The sequence below is a fragment of the Pleurodeles waltl genome, chromosome 7 (genome assembly GCF_031143425.1).
Source record: "Pleurodeles waltl isolate 20211129_DDA chromosome 7, aPleWal1.hap1.20221129, whole genome shotgun sequence".
NCBI classification, from domain to species: Eukaryota; Metazoa; Chordata; class Amphibia; order Caudata; family Salamandridae; genus Pleurodeles; species Pleurodeles waltl.
This window is the reverse complement of record NC_090446.1, coordinates 574130294-574146502: the sequence shown is the minus strand read 5'-3', so window position 1 is coordinate 574146502 and position 16209 is coordinate 574130294. Positions and strand designations below refer to the sequence as shown.

At 43.4% G+C, this 16209-nt stretch overlaps 1 protein-coding gene across 4 annotated transcripts in view; it reads right to left on the bottom strand.

Annotated features, from left to right (window-relative positions):
* LOC138304376 (cytospin-A-like) overlaps window positions 1–16209 on the bottom strand; it is a 167330-nt gene that overhangs the window by 61929 nt on the left and 89192 nt on the right. For all 4 annotated transcript variants that reach the window (XM_069244363.1, XM_069244365.1, XM_069244364.1 and 1 more), the window contains 2 exons: window positions 3732–3826; window positions 467–674 (listed from right to left, as the gene is read on the bottom strand). In XM_069244363.1, the coding sequence (XP_069100464.1) occupies window positions 467–674; window positions 3732–3826 (303 nt within the window). The remainder of the gene's footprint in view (window positions 1–466; window positions 675–3731; window positions 3827–16209) is intronic.

The window sequence follows — 16209 nt, the reverse complement described above, 5'->3', positions numbered from 1 at the left end:
CAAACACATTTCCTGTGCACTAGACAGTCAGGCCCATATTTATACTTTTTTAGCGCTGCATTTGCGCTGCTTTTTTATGCAAAAACGGCACAAACTTACAAAATACAATTGTGGCCCATATTCATACTTTAACGCCGCATTTGTGTAATTTTTTGACATACCGCATTTGCATCATTTTTTGACACAAAAGTGGTGCAAACTTACAAAATACAATGTATTGTGTAAGTTTGTGCCGCTTTTGCGTCACAAAATGATGTAAATGTGGTGCTAAAAAGTATAAATATGGGCCTGTATTTTGCAAGTCTGCGTCAAAAAATAACACAAATGCAGTGCTAAAAAAGTATAAATATGGGCCTCGGTACATAAAGCCCCAGACCGATGGTGATTTGGGATTCCAACGCACTAGCTCACTATTGCTACAGCTCCATCAGCACCTATGCTCTTGTGACCCACAGTCTAGACGTACCCTGCAGCCGGGTGGCTCCAGCCTCTGCCTGTGTCCTCAGCCCCTGCTCCTTCCTTCGCTCGGCTTCCAGCGTGCGCACTTGCTCTGCCAGCTCCCCACTCCGGGCCTCTTGCTCCCGGAGGCCTGTCCGAAGCCGCTGCGCTTCTTGCTGGTGCTCAGAGGCTGCCACAGCCCAGGCCCCTTCCAGCTGTCGCCGATCCTCGTCCCCCTGTGGAAAAAAATAGAAACGTTAAGTAAGTGAACCCAACAGGCATCCCTGCTGCATCCTTTGCACACTTAATTTCACCAGTCCTGCCAACGCACAGTCGCTATAGTGAAGCCCTTTTGTCTAAGGAAACAGTCATCTAGGACTTCAAACAATGCTTTAGTGTGACCTGCTACTGGATAGCACTGCTGTACATTGTCTAACAGCTCCGTCGCAGACCTCAGCCACATGCCATTCTGTGAATAGCCAGCAGGTGTCACTGTTGCACCAGTATACATTTACGCTACAGGATATCCCAGGTAAGTCATCATTTGGACAAAGGCAGTTTGTGTTTGGAAATTGCAAAACTGATTCTTCCCAGCTTCAGCCACTGCCATATTGAGACTGACCACTTAGTGTCACTGCTGCCCCACTAAACTTGGTTTCGTCTACTATTTTGCAGCTTTCCATTTAGTGCCACTGCTGAATCTAAGGCTGCCTGCTCCCTGTGGCCATCCACCAGTGCCGCAGTGAGACAAGTATGGCTTGTCTCTGCCACGTCAGTGTCTGTGCCCTCCGAGGCCACAGATAATAACCCAATCGGACTCGAATTTCGATGTCACAGCCACACCACATCACATCACATTATTAAATAAAGAATTGGGCTGATGCGATACATAGCTCACATTGTGGATTCTGTGGGCGACATGATTCCGTGAAAACCAAGGCCCTCGCTCACAATTTGAGGCATGCTTCATCATCGAGCCTGTGTGTCCTTTTGAGCCCTACCACGTAAAGTGGGAGCAAGGTTTTTTGGTAGGGAAATCTATCTTATGTAAAAGGGTTAGCGAGTTAAAACAGCCTAGGACATCCACTCAATTTATGTTATTTGAGAAGCCCGATGATGAAGCATGCCATACATTATGGGTGAAGGTGTTGCTATTCCCAGAATCATATCTCCCACGAAATTTGTGATGTGAGATATGTGTCGCATCAGCCCTATTCTTTCTTTAACAGAGTGATGTTAGGCTGTTTAGGGAGATGGAAGAATATGTCTTTAATAACTCTCTGCTCATATGTGGAAATAAATACAGCTACAGTAGACTGTCTACTCCGTTGTTAAACTTTACGCAAATGCATTCCAATACTGACCACTAGGGGTCATTCATACACCACAGACTGCCTGCTGCTTAATCTCAGTCAAGGTTATTCTGTGCCTGGGCGGTGGGATTCACTGTTGCCTCACTGGTGTCTGCTTTATTCAGGGCTTAAATGCAATACTGTGAAAGGCCACTATGTGTCCCCATTGAGACAGTCTTTCCCTCTATAAACCAGCAATGACAGTGCGAGTGGTCGCAGACTTAGGGTGACCGGTCGTCCCAGTTTTTCAAGGACAGTCCCGCTGTCCCGACACATTTGGAAACATAAATATAAGTCCTGGTGTTTGAGACAGGATCAGGTGAGCATGCATAGTTTAATAGTGTTGTGCAGGCTAACCTTTACACCGACCCTCTCATCACCGGCGAGACAAAGATTACTTGCATGATACCGTTCTCTGCCGCGCTGCCTGGTGTCGTTCACGCAGCACACAAGGAGTTAGTGGGTCGGAAATCCGCGTCCCAAAGTCCATCATCCAAGGCAAGGATCATATACCCGCCCTCGGAACAAGGCATAAGGGAGGTAGTCTTTAAATAGCATGAAACGAGAGTTTGAGTAATATAGATATGCATGTAATCCTATTTCCATGTCTATGACTTTTTTATTTGAAAATCTGCCCCCCCCCCCCCGACACCAACTGCTACTGCAGAATGCGTCATGCATTGAGCTCGCCTGCACTGCTGTCTGCGCCGTTCAAGATCAGCTATGAGCAAAGGATTGTATCTCTTGGTGTTCCTGATTACTGGGCAAGCCGTAGTCCTCGGGGATTCCCCCTTTTCATACACACCTACATGTTTATTTTCTCTCGGGCTTGTTAGCCGCTGCTGGGATCTTCCATGCACCTACAAACTTATCTTTGTGCCACAAACATTCTGAAGCGGCCCCACGGCTAACTGCGTGCATTCCTTGCGTAGCTTTCCCTCCGAGGTGATTCAACGCAAACGTACAAGTGCACAAATTAACCACAAAAGCTCAGCTATTGAACTGAACACACAGCTCGCGTGAAACTCCTGCCCTGTGCTATTTTTCATTGTTTTCCGATAAATAAACTAAGTCGGTAAGGAAAGAAGCGTTTACATCTTCTCTCAGAACCTCGATGCCATTCTTGGTCTGTGTGTCACTGATGTCTGTCTGCTTCTTGGTGGGTTTAATCCAATGATGTAGGGATACTAGTCACTGGGAGGTCCCGCTGAGCCGGTTTCTGAACGCACCTCCCCCTTCCACATACACCTTTTAGCAATGGGTTCAGTGCTGCACTGGTGCGATATTGGTTCCTCCGGCTCTGGCAACACTACACTGTACCTGGCTATCGAGAGCCATTGCTGCACTCTCTGGTCACACAAGTGTCTCTGTCGTTGCTGTACCGGTATATACCACTGGGTGTCACTATTGCATCAGCATCTTTAGGCTTCCTCCGTGAACTCTCACGCACCAGTGGCACATATCATTCCAGCGTAAAGGTAGCCTCTAGGCGGTGGCGGCATTGCCTCTGGGCGGAACTATATGTACATAGGGTGCCGTAAGCCCAGCTGGCATCTGAGAAAACAGTTCCAGGTGTGGAGGCAGTCAGGCAAAGCACGTTTGCAACCCAGAAGAGAGTGTTTAGCACATTTAGGCCCATATTTATACTTTGTTTGCACCGCATTTGCGTCATTTTATTTTACCCAAAAGCGGCGCAAAAAAAGTATAAATATGGGCCTTAGATTGCACGGTGAGCTCTGCTGCACCTGGCCGTGCTGCTGGAAGAAGCAAAGAGCGTCTATCTCCTCTAGCTCCCAGCATTCAGGGACTACTCTTTATCCATGTGGGGCAAGGAAAGGTGGAAGGAGCTGGGGGTCGAGTCCCCGTGCTTTGTGTATCCCCCACAAAGCTCTACTGGCCACCAGTAACACTACAACGAGCCCTAGCCGCCTAGTTACCCGCCTTAGCCAGTGCCTCCTGCAGTTTCCCGATTTCCTCTTCGAGAGCCCGGACTCTGGGGTCAGCTTTCTGTTTGTCGCCATCTGCCACCAAAGGTCCTGTGTTGGAGAGACAGAGAGAGAGGGTACACACTGTAATACGTTGTAACCCACACACATGTTCATTTTGCTAGGATACCGAAGTTAACATGTTTAGATTTTTAAAAACAAAATGGTATAATTTTCTATAAGTAAAAAGACATGTTAAGGGTCAGAAGGAGAGAAGACTGAATTTAATCTTAACTACTGCCAATTGATGAGTTGCATTCCATTCCATCGCCCTTTTCAGGTCACTAAGTCACTGCAGACAGGGACTAACCATACGTAAACCAGATTTAACCTCACCTCAAAAGGGACAATCTATAAAAAACAACTGCTTGGCCAAATCAACGCTGTCTGTGAAAACAAGCAACATCAATCATGTTTCGGCCTTATAAATGTACACATGTATGCATAGATTTCACTCAGAAAAATTACCAGTTGATAGATACACTAAATTCATGCATTCCCATCCACCGCCTTTTGAACTGTCTTAGTAATTTTATATAGTTTAGGCGATGAAGGAGAGTTATCGGCGAGTGCTACTCGATACAAAACAACAATGCATAGCATAACAGCTTTGACGTCAATGATTTATAAGGCGAGCCAATGGAATTATGTGATTCTGTGGCCAGCATTTTCTGCGTAACTGTGGATTTACCACACTTTCCAGGTAATGTACATGAGCTGTGTAATTTGGTGTAATTTGCATATTTTAACAAAAAAATACTTCTAATTCAGTAACAAGCCCTAAGGAAAGGTTAACTTGTGACCTATAAGTTTATGATAGCTTTATTCAGGGGCATGAATGTAACTTGGGAGACACTGTTGCCACATTACAGTCTCAATATGCTGTAAAAAACAAAACAGCTATATAATACAGACACTGACCGTGTTCATAATGTTGCTTAATTTGACTTTCTTGCTGCATAATTTAGACAAACCTGCCGCATATTTTAGTCATCCGTTGCCGCATAATTCCAGTTGCAATGCTTACAGTGTTCGCACTTTAGACGGGCTTGATGTCTTTTGTAACCAAGTCATAAATATTTGCAATATTTTGTCTCTTTCATGGAAAGTTTCTAAAAATGAGAGATCTACCATATTATTCTACTAAAGAGACTGTGCAAAGTCCTATGATTAAAATATTTCATGCCAGGTTCAAAGAATAAGCAGCAGAGGAATTTACAAAACATTTTACCTCAAACCCCCACACTTCTAGTTCACTGATTTAAGACAAAATCTTAGAAAAACGTCAGCATAAAGGAAGCGCCGTTTAAAATATGTCTGTCCTTGGATGACATTTAAGGATGTTTAATAGCAGCACACATGTCTCTCAACATTGAGAGACGTCTGTCTGCGATCCCATAAACATTTCCAAAGATCAGCCGACATTGCAGCAATATAAAAAATATCACGAATCCATCTCTCAAGGTGCTTGAACAATCTCCGAGTGACGCCACCCTTTAACAATAACTGAAAGGCATTCCTAACAAGCATTGGCAAAGCCAAATAGGTCTAGTTTTAATATCTCAACAAACACATGCATTCACAAATGATGTTTGCATGCACAAATATTGTTTTTCACTGCAAAGCGAGTACCACTGGTTTTGCCAATTGTGGGGAAAAGTTGCAAAAAGTATCATTTTCTGTGAAGAATGCATACAATAAAAAAAAGAACTGAACATAACAAGCCTCTTAGTTGAGTTTATTTTTCAGATTCTGAATAATCCCTCTTGCATTATATTGTGCATTATATTGGAAGTGCTTCCTGCAAGGCATAATTATCCATCGCCACCTGATTGCATGAGGCAAGAATGTAAGCCAAGCCAAAGACCACGATATGCATATTTTCAAGAATTGCTAAAATATGTCACACATTCAGCTACACTGTCCAGCCAGACCTAAAAAGGGAATTTTACTTTGACTAGATAGACGATTGTCATGACAAATATTGAATAGTCATGCACTAATATTTGGCGTACTTGGTCATTCAGGCACATACTACCTTGGTAGTCGTTTAGAATATGTGGGAGGCTGTAAAAAACAAATGCAGTGAAATGTGTGGAGAGGGGTTTTCTGTACATTTAACACTATTTTGCAATAGAAGAAAACACTGCGTTTCGTACTTGTTAGTATCAGAGCACAAGCAATAACCTGGTGCTGATTTTACACCAATAATAAAACAATGCTTGCACATTTATCACTAAAGATGCTGTCATGTCATGATAAATGGTTGTGGTAACATTATTACCGAGTTGTGGTACAACAGCCAAATATCTGACATTCTGCAAGGTCGGGTGATCATTTCGTCCATATGGCAATGCAGCACAGCTCCACTGCACATCAACCGCAGACAGCGGTCCTGAAAGCGCTTCCCAGCTCCACTGCACATCAACCGCAGACAGCGGTCCTGAAAGCGCTTCCCAGCTCCACTGCACATCAACCGCAGACAGCAGTCCTGAAAGCGCTTCCCAGCCCCACTGCACATCAACAGCAGACAGCAGTCCTGAAAGCGCTTCCCAGCTCCACTGCACATCAACAGCAGACAGCAGTCCTGAAAGCGCTTCCCAGCTCCACTGCACATCAACAGCAGACAGCAGTCCTGAAAGCGCTCCCACTGATGCTTTAAAAGCAATCTTGTGACTCTTTAAAGAGGTAAGCGTTTCCATGATGCTTGACACCAATATGGACTTTATAAACATTTATCTGACATCACCTGGTGCCCTTTTCTCAGAGTTCCCAATAACAGGGCATTAACTGCGGTGAGGGGCAGCGAATTACAGGGATCACAAGTGAGACCCTGAGGCTCACCTTAGAAATATGAAATTATTAGGGAGATCAGAAATGTGGTTCCCAATTCTTCCCAGTGTTTCACCATGAGGCGCCCCTGCTTTCAGCTGGCAGTGTCCCAGAGTGAGTCTTAAGGGGCAGTAAGGAGTTTATAGAGTTCAGGAAAGGGTAGCGCTAAGGGGTAGTAAGGAGTTTTTAGGGTTCAGGGAAGGGTAGCCTTAAAGGGTTGTAGAGCTTTAGGGTTCAGAGAAGGGTAGCATTAAGGGGTAGTAAGGATTTTTATAGACCAGAGACTAGCACCGTTCAGGCGTAGAAATGAATTTTTAGCGTTCAAGGAAGAGCAGTGTTAAGGAGTAGTTAGAGTTGTAAGGTCAAGAAATGGGTACATTTAGGGGTAATATAGTGTTTGTACGGTTTAGGGAAGGATAGTGTTAAGGGGTATGTGGGTTCAGGGGAAAGTATCATTAAGGGATCGGAAGACTTTGTAGGTTTCAGGGAAAGGACGCTTTGAAGTGGTACCAAGGGGTTTTCAGAGTTTAGGAAAGGGTAGAGTTAAGATGTAGTAAAGTATTTAACATTTAGGGAAGGACAGTGTTAAAGGGTACTAACGAGTTATAGGGGTTCAGGAAGGGGTAGAATCAAGGGATAGTAAAGGTTGTCTAGGGGTTAAGGGAAGGTAGCACTAAGGGGGTTGTAAGGGTGTTTGGGGGCAGAGGAGCTTAAAATACGTTTTTCCAGCCCATAAGCCTTAAAACTAGGAATGATAAAGAGATGATGGGGAGGAGGCTGGGGCAGCAATACAGTAACATATGCCACCCGGCAGCCCTCCTCCCATCTGTGCTGTTGCAAGAGCAGAACAAACACCATAATTATCCAATTATCTAGGAGAAATATCATGGCAGTGGCATATGTTTGGCCCAAAGCTCAAGGTATGTTGCAATTCAATAGCGAGGCTTGATGAAAAGCTCTGGCAACTTGATAACCAAATGATTATGGGTCTTGGAGGGCAAGCAGCTTTTCTGTGGAAGCACACGACATCTGCGAAGGCAGAACATGTACTCCTTGCCATCAACATGTTGGTGGAGTCAAGCTCCTGTCAGTAGTACTCCTGAAATCTCTTTTTAGGTTGATTATATAAAGTCAGACAACAGCTGCACTGTGAAACCAGACCTATTTTGTTTTTAGCAAGCACAAGTCAACATCTCTCAAATATGTTCAACAAGCTCTCAGATGCCCAACAGTTACAGGCAGGTATCCCTCCCACATATCCAACAATCATAGACAGTCACCAAACAAAATGTGCACAACCTGTCTCAAAAGTTAGAGCTGATGTATGACTTTCTTGAGTCTCACTTATGTGATGTCATCAACAAATTTGGGAAAAATTAACCTAAAGGGGCATTTAAAACACACCAACCTCAAAAATCATCAAATTTAACACTCGGACACTCAAGACTTCTGTTTGCACCTTGGTTACGGCGTGAAATGCCTCAGCTGAACTCTTTGGTATAGCTGACCACAAGGTAGGTTTCTTTTCTACAGTACACTGCTTTGCAGATTTTTTAATTGATATACCCGTGGCTGCCAAGGAATATTTTTTTACGTTCTGTAGGTTTTTAGAACTTTGTGACCTTTTATAATCTACTGAAGAAAGAATTTAACAACATAGTATCTTTTTCCTGGAGACTTTAGTTAATATGATTTTTTGTGAGTGAGGTTGTAGGGATTTACCCTTTCTTGGCAGTGTGTGTAACTGGTGTCACTTTCTAGTGTATTTACTAATCTTGTAAGTGTTAAATGCAGGCTCACACCAGTTAGTGGTGGTAAATGAGAAGTAAACTATACTATGACTGACTAAATCATGATTTAGGGAAATTCGGAAGAGGAGGCAAGCAAACTAAAGTTATCCTGCTAATCATAGGAAATTTTGCTGAATATGCCACACATTAAAGTACACAGATTTCTTAAGAAATAAAATACCGTTCCTTTGTAAGCAGGTCCTATTCAAGATGTAATTCACCAAAAAGTAATGTATTTTTTCCTTACACAGAAAGATTGAACAGCATTTTATTAACATTGTGTTTTCCGTCCTCCACAGAGAAAATATATATGGCTGGATTCGCCAAAACATGCATGCACTTCTTTTAAAATGTACTTCACTTATAATCTGCACACACTAGTTATTTTTTAAATGTTTTCATTGTTTCAAGTTTCCACTATTGGGTCTCAGGAATATGAATATATATATATATATATATATATATATATATATATATATATATATTCCAAAACAACGTTCGGTTGAGCACTCCACCAAGAATGGTAATTCAATTATTTATTGACTGTGAAAAAAGAAAAGAACAACGCGTTTCGACCATTACGGTCTTTGTCAAGTTCAAACAGTTCATGATTCCATTCCCATTCTATTTATAGCCAATTACATTTATACTCAAGCAATGCAAGCTGGGACTCGTAGTATTAACTAAGCAAAGGAGGAAAGGAAAAACGAAAAGTGCCATACTACAAAACATTTACCAGCTGAAATCAGCAAAGGAACATATATCTATTTCCTGCATACTCTTTGACATAAATCTAATTATAATAAAAACTAAACATTAAAAATTTAGAAATTAAAAATTAAAAGTTTAGTACTTCTGCTGTCGCATGCAATGTTGACTCATTATCCACATCAATTAATCAATACTCAAAACCTTTTCATGTAAATCTAAGTCTCCCAAAATTATATTAAATTAGGTGTTATTCCATACTATTCCTTATGTGTTAGAACATCGTACAATATATAAAGAAATGCTTACTAACCACAGTAGCTAATTCATCATAAAAATTTCTCAAAATTTCAATATTACATTGATATATTTTATAAATGTACATGAAGTTCCTCATCGTAATTCATTCCATACAGAATTCTCGTTCGCATTTGAATTATGTACCTAGACTCCAGCTGTCGTAACTTTTTAGTACGGTCACCCTCCTCTTTCCTGGTCTGGAATGTGATCTATTCCATAATATCTCAAACTTCTCCAATCATTCAATGTATGTGTCTGCATATGTTTTGCTGTAGCATAAGTCATGTCTTTATTGGTTATTGCTCTCATGTGTTCTAATATTCTTTTCTTAAGTTTGCAATTGGTACTCCCAATGTATTTATGACCACAATGGCATTCAATAATATAAATTACAAATTTGGTATTGCAAGTGATTCTGTATTTAATTTTCCTCACTTGCCCATTTACAAATAGAATATTTTTCGTAGATTGACCTATTTTACACGCTTTACAGCTATTACACTTGAAAAAACCTTTTTGTTCCACTTCCAACCAATTTGAGTCTTTATTAAGAGTGAAGTGACTTCTCACCACTAAGTCTCTGATACTGGGTGCCTTTCTAAATTAAAACTGAGGTTTGGAACCCACTAATGGCCCCAAATCCCGATCCTTTTCAATTATTTTCCAATGTTTCTCAATTATGTTCTTTATACAGCCGCTTTCTTTTGTGTATTTCATAATCATTCTCACTGGTTCCTTCAGATTAGATTCTTTTTTCTTAAATAAAATTTCGTCTCGTTTTTTTGATTTGATTAAGGTCATATTTTTCTTTAATATGTTTTCATTGTATCCTCGATTCTTAAACCTTTCATAAGTTTCTAAACATTTTATGGATAACTTTTTATCATTAGAACAGATTCACCTCATTCTAAGAAATTCTCCCATGGGTATACTCCTCATCAAGGGTTTAGGATGGAAGCGTTGACCGTGTATATATATATCCTAATTGTGGGCATCACTAGGTAGTTATAGTTAGGACCTAGTTTCTATATAAAAAGCTTAATTTTACTTGCCTTTATCTTTGGCGCTGCTTGATGAAATGTCACAAAACCTTCCCAAAAAAATTTGCCAGTCACATCAGCAGCTGTCTGGAAATTTGCAAGGTGATTTGTCCTGGTGGGGTGGGGGGGGGGGGGGGGGGGGGGGGCGGAGATAGCACCAAAACTACTAAGGGGCCTGGGTACAAACACCCTGACCCCTTAGCTCTCGAGGGCTAAGGGGTTAGGGTGTTTGTACCCTGGCCCCTTTTCTTTATTTTTTACCTTTTTTCTTGGACTCGGCTGAAGCCAAGTCCCAAGATGACTGGCAACACTTCAATGGCTTAGCTGTTGAAGTGCCAGCCAATCAGATTTTAGCACTAGATCGGGATGGGTCGCGAATCCTTCGCGTCCCTTTATATATATAACTTTATTTTCCCCTTAATTTCTCAAACACTACTTAACTAATGTATTCCAAAACAAAAAAGGCTGCTTTCTGAACCAGGACCTACCTTTCTGCCAAATTTGCTGTAATTCCCTCTTGTTAGTTGACAGCAGGACCTGTCAAACAGGTCCCGCTGTCAAAAAACGGACCTTTCATCTCTGCTCCACGCACGCAGATATGCGTGCAGGGGACAGAGATGAAAGGTTTGCTCCAGCAAGCAGGCAGCTGCTGGAGCAATGGGACAGCGGGGGAGGTCTTGAGGCTTCCCCTGTGGTCCCAGATAGCCCATAAGGGCAAACTATAAAAAAAATTGTTTAACAATGTACAAGGCTCGCGGGAGGAGGACTTGATGCTCCCCCCGTGGTCCCCGATAGCCCATAAGGGCAAATTATAAAAAAAAAACATGTCCAGGGACTGAGGGGGAGGGTTTGAGGCTCACCGTACGGTCTCTGATAGCCCATAAAGAGCTTCTTCTAAAATTAATTAAAAACATGCATGGACCGGACGGGGAGCCTTTGAAGGCTCCCCCGTGGTTCCACATAGCCCATAAAGGGCTTAAAAATAAAAATAAAACAAACTGAACAGTTCAGTGTGAAGGTCACAGACCTTCACACTGAGCGTTCAGGGCTCCAGTCCAGCTGGACTCATTTTTTCAGTAAAAATGTTTAAGGATCATACTGAAAGGGGATCTTACTCTTATTAATTAACAAACATTTTTCTTTTCAAATTGTGCAGAAATATCTCATTCTAAGTATGTCTCATCACGGGCTAAAAATACTAGCTATATCTTTCCCTGTCACTTTCTCGCTCTCTTTCAATCTTTCTCTCTCTCACACACCCACTCAGACACTCACGCGCCCACTCACCAACCCACTCAGAGCCTCGTGCACCCACTCACAGCCCCAGTCAGACCCTCCCACTCCTACTCACAGATCCACTCAAACTCTCATAACCCACTCACAGCCTCATGCACACTCACAGCCTCATGCACACACTGATGCATCCACTAAAACACTGATGTTGATGGTGAGGGCAAGTTACCTTAGGGCACAAGTTATAGTTACTTGAGTTAACTAACTATAACTGGTGAATTTCTATAATTTCGAATGTTTAAAATGTGAGCCTAACTATAACGTTCCTGTAACCTTTGTTTTTATATATATATGTGTGTTACTGTACTTTTCATGTTTGTAGAGCAAATGGTGGCGCTTAAGAGTTGGGCCATCAGACCATGGAAGATGTAAAATGTATAGGATACTTGTACACCTTAAGTCCCAGCATGAAATTACTACTGCTTTGAGATCCCTGTCTTAAACATGAATTTAGATGAACAAGAGAAATAAAACATGCTAATGAAATAATTCATTCCACTTTGTTTAAAATTAATTCAAATATGGTATGTTTGTGTTTCCCAATGCAGCAAAAGCTCTTCTTTCAGGCATCAATTGGGAATATTACCAAAACCTGGCAAAACACTACCTAAGTTTCTTTACGTCCTGTAGAATACCTCCTGGATATTGCCCAAGTAATTCCTTGAAAGAAAAGATAGAACGCTGCGTCCTACTGGGATTGGGGAGTGCCTAGGATAGCCCTTCTGCAGCAATCTGTAGATAATAGGGGTATTGTGATAGAAAAGTCCCTCACATGGCAAAGGGCCTATAGCCCTGCCCTAAGTGCCCCAGCTGCAATGGTATCTGGATCCCTTGTGCTCATTTTTGTTCATGGATCGGTGAACATGGATGATGCGTGTGCCCTATAAAATAAGCCTTTCTCGGGGATTGGTGGGCTGGGAGAGGCTCCCAAAGAGCTACCCTTATAGTGGTGAAAAGCTACTGCTTTTGCCGGGAGTTAAGCGGCACAAGCGTGGTGGTGGCAGCATACTGTGTAGTAATCAGTAGAAGTGAACAGACCTTTTTACGTGCATTACTGGAGTGAGCCATACAAACTCACTCATTCAAAGTTCCACTTGTGTATGTGCTTTACTCACCACTGGCCTACATCAAGTTAGTATGTAGTGCTATGCAGCACATGTGTTGTATGTATGTGCTGTGTGTACGTGTGTGTCTGTGAACGGTACAATACATGGAAGATTCTGGTTTTCATTTCGGGAGACCCAGGATTACCTAAAAGAGCATAAGGGGTAGAGGAATGCCCCCTGACAGATTTGTGGATTACTGCATTCCTGTGAGCGGAGTGGGCACACTTGACGAAGAAGAGCCAGGCTCTTCCATACACTTCAAAGGCTGCTTTTCATTCAGAGAGAGGTCACTGAAAAGGGGCCTGGCCACATCTCAAGAAGGAGATGGGACTGATAAGACAATTATAAAGAGCACTGCTGCAGACACAGTGGTAAATGTGAGGATTTGGGTATATCGCATGATAGGTCTGTGCAGCCTTACCATGGAATACCTTCACAAAAACCATCTGGGTCTAGTCAGAAACGTTTGTACAATCTTAAGCTCAATGCTGGGTAGCTATGGCCTCAAGAAGCAATGCTTGAACAAAGAAACTAGTGTAAAGAATTGAACAGTATCAAACAACAAAATAAGAAAGCCATGCAACACAAAAGAAACACAACACCAATTTATAAAAATAAATAACAGCTTTATACATTTTTGGAGTCCAAGATGAGCAAAATCCACAGGAGGGTTTCTAAGATACAGATTTTAAAGAAATCTCAATTTTTATTCCAACTGCATGGTAACTGTATAGTTTGAAAACTTTTGATAAGTTTGTGAAAGTTAGTTTGGCTACTCCGGCCCAGCTTCGGTGACCAAATCCGACAGGTAGAAAGTCTGGGAGGCCAATGGGGAAGATTTGGACAGTTATCTGGGCACCAGAGTGCTTTCCAGTCCAGTTGCAAAGTTTACAGCACAAACGCAAGATACTTCAATGGGGTGGTCCAGATGCTGAGAATACAGGAGATGAAGATGCTCAAGGATGCTCCAGATGCTGGGAAATCCGCGTGGGTGCCTTTGTGATTATTCCTTGGTCCATGGGTGAGGTGGGGCAACTTTGGCCACAGATTTTGGGATCCCTCAAAGTCCTCCTTGAGTGAGTACAAGGCCAGCGGCGGCTTGACTACCGGTTTCAATACACAGCGGTCCCAGTGGTATACTTTGGTGGAGGCTGGTGTCGCTCTTAGGTGCCCAATCTGGATTCAGAAGGCACTCCCCGGGTCTGGCTGACTCGGGTGCAACTTTTAGCCATTGAGGATCTGTCTAGTGGAGCACCCAGTGGCAGTCAGTGGGGATTCTTCCGAAGTGGCTACTGACTTGCCAAGTTGGGCTACTTCAGCTTTGATGGCTTCAGGGGGTCAGTCGACTGACCCTTGGAGTCACTTCTATGGTCTGGGGCACAACTTCTCCCCAAGCCAGGAGCCACAGTACTCTCTTTGTTAGCCCAAGATGATGCAAATGCAGTCCAGCAGATGGTGCCACCTCTCTCTTTGTGCAGTCCAGGGGTCAGCAGGTCAGTCCTTCTTTGGTCCTTGTTCCAGTTCCAACATGATCTGAAGTTCAGGGTGCCAGGAGTGCCATATTTATTCCCAGAAAAAGCCATGGGGGACGATGCGGTCACTAGTCAATGGGCGACCAGGTCCCCCACCTCTTGGTGATGACGTTTCAGCTATGTGTGGCACCTGACAATCCCAGAGTGCACTATTCTGCCCACTCCCAAGATGACTGCACCCTTCCTCGGCTGTTAGGAGCTTGGCAGCCCACCCTAGAAGTATGGCTACCTGTGAGCTACACACCAAGAAGAAAACCAATTTGGACACTGGTCTCCCCTCTCTGTCCCCATCACCAGCCCATCTACCTGAACAAAGGGCAGCCCCTCAGAAGTGTGATAGCCATTTGGCCACCAAAGCGACTTTGCCTCTGAAGTTCGCCTTTCGAGTTACCACAACGCCCTAAGTGGTTTCCTGCGAAGGTGCGGTAATGCCTCGCCCTGCTGCAGTCCGCTATTGTTCCTAAGTCTTGGATTTGTTCACACAACTCCCCAGGTGGGCAGAATACTGTATGGTGTCCAGTGACTGTGTGAGGCCACTGAGCAAACTGTGGCACAGAGTGGCAACTTTGTAAAAGTTGCATTTCTTTAACAGTGACATTAAATTCGACTCGGGCATCAAGTCATGTTTAATGCCAAGATTAATTTGATACCTTACAGTACCCAACTAGGTAGTCCCATTCAGAAGCTGGCTGGGCTGAGAGTTCAGCCGGTAACTTTGTTTTAGCTAATGGTGCTACTAGCCTTTCCACACCAAAATGACAATTTAGAGATGCTGGTGTGAAGACACATTTATATAAAATACATGTCCTACTTAATAAAATACAGCTCCCTGCCGTAGGGCTCCCTGGGCCTTCCTTGGTGGAGACTTACATATATTGTTAAGGAAGCGAGGGCTTTGCCGTTAGTTGGAATGGCAAAGTCAAACTAGCAGAGTGACCACTGCCCTTCCAGTCTCCAGTGGCACGCTGGGAGCCATTTTGTAGCTTGTCACACATAAGGTGGCACAATTAGTGCTCCAGTTGTCTGTTGACACTCTGCCTTACATGCCCTGGGTAACATATACTAGGGACTTATAAGTCAGTCAGTCCTTGCCAACTGCGGATGGCCAATTTGACAAACTTTGTTAGAGGTTTAGAACACTGGCACTGAGGTCTGGTTAGCAGGCCTCAGTGCACTCTCAAGTGTCAAAATTCCAGTGGCCAGTAGTCCATATGGGGGTAAAAAGTGGGGTTGGGAGGAAACCTGAAAAATGCCGGTTTCTTTACAGGTAACCTTTTGATGCACATATAAATGTGGCTGACATCCAGGTGTGAACCTCTAGTCACTCCCATTTCCCATGTGACGGGGCTATGAGATTTATGTCACTTCTGCTGTGGGAGGCTGCTTTCTGGAAGGACGGTGAAGCACAGTAGAGGACAAGTCAAAAGGAGGCAGAGCGGAATACAAACTTAAAGACTCGGACCCTGAATCATGTGTGGTGTCCGGAAATGGACTACGGTGAGGGGAACTCAAGGCCCCATAATAGTCACTTGTCAAGCAGCCAGTTGGGCTGTATGAGGAGGAGAAGCTCTGCAAGACGTCTGATTGTGACCATGGCTTTGGCCTAAGGCCTGCCAGTCTCCCTGCTGTGTGAGGGGACAACATCCAGGGAAATCCAAGATCAACTTCTCCTGGACCCTCGAGCACCACAGCCTGCCTGCTTGCAAAGACCAGTGTGCCCTCTGAGGAAGGGGAGAGTGTGGTCCAGTGGGGGATCCTGGTAAGTGGATTCCTGGAGTGAGGTGGGAAGAGACTGCTGCTGCACAGATCAGATAGTCACCTATGTACAGGTTC